At 50.1% G+C, this 7247-nt stretch overlaps 1 protein-coding gene across 1 annotated transcript; it reads left to right on the top strand.

Moving 5' to 3' along the window:
• Nucleotides 1-230: 230 nt before the first annotated feature.
• Nucleotides 231-5418, top strand: LOC113408585 (E3 ubiquitin-protein ligase TRIM7-like; the record flags this gene model as incomplete). The annotated part of the gene is made up of 3 exons (XM_026661919.1): nucleotides 231-346; nucleotides 1478-1510; nucleotides 4916-5418. Coding segments are annotated over 3 exons (652 nt in total), but the record flags the coding sequence as incomplete, so codon positions are not given.
• Between the last annotated feature and the right edge of the window lie 1829 nt (nucleotides 5419-7247).

Genomic DNA, 7247 nt, shown 5'->3' with positions numbered 1-7247 from the left:
GCCTTGCTCATTGACATCCATGGTATAGAGACCAAAGAGTGAACAGGGCATGGAAGCAGAAGTCCCATCTTATCCACAGATGCGCCTTTCCTTTCCCAGTTCAAAGGAGCCATTCATTCTCCTGGGCGCGTACTCTGACATCTTTCGCAAGAATGAAATTCACATAAAAGTGGATGATAATAGAAACCATTAGCAATACATTAAAATAACTATAATTTTCTTCTTTCTAGGTGGGAGAAGTGGAAGTCCCAGCAGCCAGTGGAGATTTCTTCTGGGCTGGAAGAGGGAATCCATATTTTCATGAAGAAATATACCATTCTAAAGAAGACTCTTCAGAAATTCAAAGGTACTAAGGAGGGATCTAGGAGGTCAAACTGAGAAAGGGGTCTGTGATCCAGATCCACAAAGGTACTTAGGTTCCTAAACCCCCAATGAGGTGGGGGGAAACAGGAAAGTCCCTTTGTGCATCGGGGCATCTGTGTCTGTAGGAGATGGGATCTGGCAAAATAGCTGTTAATGCAAGCCCCAGTTAAATGGCAATACAGCATTCTGTTACCGTTTCTAAACCAAGGGAAGGTGCCGGGGAATTCCACAACACAAACAAAATTGATGAGGAAGCTATTTTTTTTTTTAATTAACCTGTTTGTCCAAAATAATAAGAAATGCAAGATCCGGGTCAAAGGAGCAGTGTCACGTCCTCCTGTCTGACAGCCCCAAACTGGGTGTGGTCCTGCATATGGGTAAATAGACAAGAGCGTAATCAACTATTATTAAATACGAGAGAGAAACTAAACGAATCCAGCAGATGGCGCCCAGGGCTGGGAGTCAGGATATCTGGGTCCAATTCCAGCCACTGATTGCTTATGTGACCTCGGAGAGGTCACAAAATATCTCTCTACTCTAGTTTTCCCTCCTTTAAAGTGGGGGTGATAATAATGATTAGACTCTCTAGGGTGTCTCATGCATAATCTAATGATGTGTTCTGAACTCCTTGGTGGAAAGTAGGACTGGAGTCCAGAACGGTGTTTATATATAATTTATATAGTTGATTTATTTTCAATTTAATCTGGTTTACTTGAAATTTTTGGTCTCCTTCATTGGTCTCTCCTTGTCTCAGGGCTTGTCTGTGCTTGAAACACTTCAGCGGCGCAGCTGTGGACACTACCTACGCTGACGTGAGGGCTTCTCCCTTCGACGTCGGTAATCCATCTCCCCGAACGGTGGTAGCTAGGTTGACGGAAGAATTTTTCCTTCAACCTAGTGTTGTCCACACTGGGAGTTAGGTTGCCTTAACTACGTCTGTCACGGGTGTGGATCTTTCACACCCCTGAGCGACGTAGCTGGGTCGACCTACGTTTTTTAGAATAGACCGAGCCCATGTATGCCTGTTGATTTTCCCTCTGACTTTCGTCAGAACGTTAAAGCATTGTTAAGCTTATGAACAGCAGAAATCTCACTTCTGTTCTCCTTTCTGTAGACACTCTGTCATCTGAACTGGAAAGAGAATGGGGTAAGTCTCTGGGTAAAGATAGCTGGAAATTGTAGCAGAGAGGTAGCTTTGCTCTGCTCTAGTTAATTAAGGTTGATACAAGTTTAACAGCCTTTCTCTAAGTGCTCTAGAATTCCCGTGATGACTCACTGTAACGAGGGGTTCTGCAGATACAGACTTCCTCAAATATCATGTCACATCATTATAGTTTTTATAACCTTAGTTTGCACACCTGGAGTTAAACTAAAACAAACAAATAAAAGCAAGTATTTCTTCACACAATGAACCGTCAACCTGTGGAACTTCTTGCCAGAGGATGTTGTGAAGACCAAGAGTATAACAGGGTTCAAAAAAGAACTAGATAAATTCATGGAGGACAGGTCCATCAATGGCTATTAGCCAGAATGGGCAGGGATGGTGTCTCTAGCCTCTGTTTGCCAGAAGCTGGGAATGGGCAACAGGGGATGGATCACTTGATGATTACCTATTCTGTTCATTCCCTCTGAAGCACCTGGCATTGGCCACTGTTGGAAGAAAGGATACTGGGCTAGATGGACCATTGGTCTGATCCAGTGTGGCTGTTCTTGTGTTCTTATGTTCTTAGCTATGGCTCTGATGTGGCCCAAATTAATAATGCTCACTGCAGATTTATCTCTGGTAGCGCATGGCAGTATTAATTTGAACAGCATCAAAATCCTTGTTGGAGCTCCTTGCTAGAACAACCCCAAATTTAGGCAACTAACCTAACCCCAGACCTCAACTCAGCAATTTTCAAGACAATATGAGACAGCATATGAACTTCAGAGCACTTAGAAAAATTGGCCCAAATCTGGGGTAATTTGGTCAAGGGGTTTGAGAGATATAGCTACAAAGGTATAACAAGGTCCAATGATTGGAAATTGAAGCTAGACAAATTCAGACTGGAGATAAGGTGTACATATCTAACAGTGAGTCTAATTAACCATTGGCAGTGGCGGATTAGCCACTGGGCCAACAGGGCCCGTGCCCAGGGGTCCTGGCCAATTGAGGGAGAGGGGCAGGGGAGGGACTGCAGGTGGAAGGGGTGGGGAGGGGCCCCACTTGCTCTGGCCCAGGGTCCCACGAAATGATAATCTGCCTCTGACCATTGAAACAATTTACCCAGGGTTGTGGTGGATTCTCCATCCCTAGCAATTTTGAACTCAAGATTGGATGTTTTTTTAAAAAGATCTGCTCTACTTCGAACAGGAATTCTTTTGTTTAAGTTCTAGGTTATGCAGGAGGTCAGACTAGGTGATCACTATGGTCCCTCCCAGGGGTGAAAGTAACTTACAGGACTTACCGGTACTGCCGGAGTCCTGAGGGGGTGTGTGGCCTCATCCGGAAAAGGCGTGGCCTCAACCGGAAGAGGCAGGGCCTCTCAAGATTTAAAGGCCCTGGGGCATCGGCTGTGGCTGGGAGCCCCAGGGCCTTTAAATCAACCCGGGGCTCCCAGCTGCAGAGGTGGCTGGAAGCCCCTGGGGCTCACGGGCAAATTAAAGGGCCCGGGGCTCCGGCCGCCAAGGAGCTCCGGGCCCTTTAAATCCCCACCGCAGCTCCAGCTGGGATTTAAAGGGCTCGGGGCTCCTGCGGCTGCGGGGAGCCCCGAGCCTTGCCGGGCTGGGGCCGGGATTTAAAGGTCCCGGAGCTCCCGCCGCTGCGGGAAGTCCAGAGCCCTTTTAATCCCGGCCGCGGAAGCCAGTGCGGTCCAACACGGCGTACTGGCTCTTGCTGGTACGCCGTATTGGACTGTACCAGCTTACTTTCACCTCTGGTCCCTCCTGGCCGTATGATATATGGAGCTATCAGCTGCTAATAACTTTCAAAGAGAACTAAAATCCATGTACGTAAGGAAATTGTTTTAATGATCGCTGCAACAGAATCTGCACTAGGGTGACCAGACGTCCCGATCTTTAGGCGTTTGTCCCGATATTTCACACTCCTGGTTTTGTTTTGTTTTGTCCGCCGGCGGGGCTCTGCTTTTTTTTTTTTTCCCCCCTCTGCTGGTGGGACTCCGGGACTCCACTTTTTTTTTCTTTTTCTCCGCTGGCGGGACCCCCTTCCCCCACCCCCCATGTGTCCCGATATTTTCTTCATCCCATCTGGTCACCCTAATCTGCACTAACGTTGAGAAGCAAATTGGAGTCATTTGTTCAATGTTTCCTCAAGATGTAGCCGTACTAAAAAATGAGTTCCTTTTATTGTTGTCAGATTTTTATAACTTTTTGGTGCAGAGGTAGGAAAAAAACCTAAGTGTCTGAGCCCAGGTCTACACTACACAATTACTTCGGTATAACTACGGCACTCAGGGGTGTGAATAATCCACACCCCTGAACAACATATTTATACCGACCTAAGCGACAGCGCTATGTCGGCTGGAGAGCTCCTGTCAACAGAGCCACTGACCTCTCCCTTAAGTCAGCTACTCAGTGATACCAAGGACCAGTTTAAAAATCTTTCAGAAGATCTCGCGTTACAAAAGCGTTAGTACTTCTGCATCACTCAGAAAGGCAGAGTTCAATTTATGTTGCAGGGGCAGTGTACACTTGTACCCATGAGCCCACCTGTGGCCACCCACGCGCCAGTAATCCCCCACAGAAACGGGTGAAAAGACTTCAATGATGCTCGCAGTCTTCCTAGTGCTGCAGCAACCTGTGAGGGCTAGCGCCCTGTCTAGCCCCCATATTAACTGACTGAGAGTCAGTGCTCCGACCACTTTGCAATCTCCGGGGGTAGAACTTCTGCTAGGTTCTCCATGCCATGGCCCTGTTTTCTCTCCAGCCCTCTCCCCGGGGGGGCGGAACAGGGAGGGACCAGTGAGCTGTGGCCCCATCACTTTTAACTGGGCGTAAGGGCGAGCGATGGTGGGGGCGTAGAGGAGTGAGCATGGGGCAGCTACTCAGGGGAAGAGGCGGTGTGATGGTGGGGGCTTGGGGAGAAGGGGTGGGTGGAGGTGGGGCCTCGGAGAAAGAGGTGGTGCAAGGGTGGGGCCTCGGGGGAAGAGGCAGTGCGGGAGCAGGGCCTCGGGGAGAAGGGGCAGTGCAAAGGCCGGGGCTTGGGGAGAAGGGGTGGGTGGGGCCTGGGGAAGGAGCGGGGCATTAGGGAAAGGGGGTGGGGGCCATGATTCAGGTACCAGTGGCCCCCCCACACACACTTTTAGGGAGCTTCTGGCGCTCCTGTGTCTTCTTACAATAGCACCCCCTAGTGCCTGGAAGAGGCCGCTGCAGTGAAATCCCGGCTCAGCCCTAGCAGAGAGAGAGAGTTCTCTGGGACCCGGGATAAAGAGGCAGGAAATCTGGGAGGGTCCCCGCCAGGGCGGGGCTGCTGGGGGTGTGTGAGAAATGAGCCCAGCCACCCCCAGGGCCAAGCTCTGCCTCTGACACTGCTGTTTTCTCTCTCCCCTCCCAGCAAATGTGACTCTGGATCCAGACACGGCTCATGAGCTGCTCACCCTTTCTGAGGATGGGAAAACCGTTAGCTGGGGTGGCTGGCACGTTCTGCCCCACAATTCCAAGCGATTTAATTTGGCTCCCTGTGTGCTGGGCTGTGAAGGATTCATCTCGGGGAGACATTACTGGGAGGTGGGGGATGGGGGCGACTGGTGGGCTGTGGGGGTGGCCAGAGAGTCTGTAAGAAGAGAAGAATGGATCAGATGTGACCCTGAGGAGGGGATCTGGGCTCTGTCCCTTCACACGAATCAGGACTTCGCTTTCACCTGCCCTCTGACCCTGAGCTGGAGCCCCAAGAGGATCCGGGTTTCTCTGGATTATGAAGGGGGCCAGGTGGCATTTTTTGATGCCAATAGCTGGGCCTCAATCTTCACTTTCCCGCCAGCCTCTTTTGCTGGGGAGAGAATCTTCCCGTTCTTCTGGGTCCATGGCGACGATTCCCAGCTCAGACTGTACCCATGAGATACAGGGCAGCTCATGGACTAGGGCTCTGCCTTGCCAGTATGAAGCTGGCAGAGTTACTGAGCTGGATTTTCTTTTTCTCTCTCTTCTTTTTGCGTCTCTAACTTTTCAAAACTTCCTTAGTTTCAGAGAAGTTAGAGTGAAAGATGGAAAGTGAGAGAGAAAAAAATCAACCCCCAGATATCATTGTCTATTGTATTCAAGGGGAAGAAGGGCCAGGAAAGGGATGGGGGGAAATCCAAAACTTCAAAATTTCAGCATAAACTAATGATTTTTTTTTGGACCAGCTCTAGGCAGAACCATAGAGAGCACGAAAATTGGAGGCTAAAGAAACCCAGTTATTTTTTCTTGTTGCGAATATCCAACTTGATTGTTTCTATCTACTATGACAGTGGTCCCCAGACTTTTTATCTCATGTCCCCCCTTACCCCTGTCTGCACCCCCCCCCCTTCCGCTGGGGCTGGGAGAAGGGCTGCAGCTCTTGCTGGGGGGAGGACAGGGTAAAGGGGACGAGGCTGGGGCCACAGCTGGGGCCAGGAGCGGAGTTGGGTGGCGCTCCCTCCCCGTCCCCTGTGGCAGCTGGCCCGGGCCCCAGCTCTGCTCCCCAAACATTCCTCCATGTGCCCCTAGGGGGGTGCACCCCACTGTTTGGGGACCTCTGTCCTATAATAGTGGAGGGGTAGAGAGTCGGATCATCAGCAGGGGCTGACGGGGAGCTTGGCCCTGTCAGGACCTTGGAGAACAGGAAGAAATCAGGCTAGGCAAACACAACTGCCTGTGGAAACGGGAAGGCGGGATTTGGGAAGGGGAGCCCCCAGGAGGGAGTTGAGAAGAAACCTTCCAGGTGCAATTGGAATCTAGGTCACTCTGTGTTTCTGGGACAATGGGGTGGAATGTTCCCAGAGACCGGTAGAGCTCTAGACTTCGTGTGTCCCATATGCAGGCCACACAGCCACCCTGGTCTCTGAGCCTCTGGTCTGTGGTTTAGGGAACCACCAATCTCACTGCAAAGAGACAGAGATGGGGAAATGCACAGGCCAGAGCTGCCAAGTCCACTGCCCCAGTTTGTGCCCATGATGCCTGTCTGTATTTCACCCCCATGTGAGGAACTGGTGTCCAGGCCAGTGAACCTGACCTTTGCATGCCCTCCCCTCTTGAGTTGGGGATGATGCAGGGGTGCCAATTAGGGGAGCAAGGGGGGGCAACACCCCCCCTGAGTTTCATACAGGAGGTGTGCAAGCTCCCAGGTGGAGATCTTAACTACAGCGCAGCATTAGTGTGAAATGTAAGTTCCGCATCTGTGTGCGGAAGTATGGAGTTGTGGTTACCTGACTACAATATGACCATATAGAGCATTGTTGCAACCACTGTTATATATTTGCAGCAAATCTTGTACAAAGGTTGTCAGATGAGGTGTCTATGAAAAGGTTATGATTTGCTGGTTATGATTATGCTATCTGTGTGCATGTTTCATTTTTGTATGTGAAGCTATAAGTATTGGCTCTATACTTGGATTGCAAATGTTTGCTCCTGGGGTAACACCCACAAGGTAACGCCCAGCACATCTTGGAGGGACTGTTCAAATTAAGTGGTTCATCAAGAAACACTTGGTTGACAATGGACCATGGGAGATGCCCATCTACGCTGGGGACTATCATGTAAACGTGCTGTCTGGAATGTAGGTAATGGCTTCCTGCAATGACTGAGGGAAATTGGGCATGAACATGTGACTTGCCCATATGACTCCAAACTCCATCTTGTTGCTGTAATTTTCCACAGTAAGAACAATGGGATGCCCTTCACATGGCAAAAGCTATAAAAGGCCCTGG

This window comes from Terrapene carolina, unplaced genomic scaffold (assembly GCF_002925995.2).
Source record: "Terrapene carolina triunguis isolate 2854851 unplaced genomic scaffold, T_m_triunguis-2.0 Scaffold19485, whole genome shotgun sequence".
Lineage (NCBI taxonomy): Eukaryota > Metazoa > Chordata > Testudines > Emydidae > Terrapene > Terrapene triunguis.
This window is presented reverse-complemented; position numbering and strand designations above follow the sequence as displayed.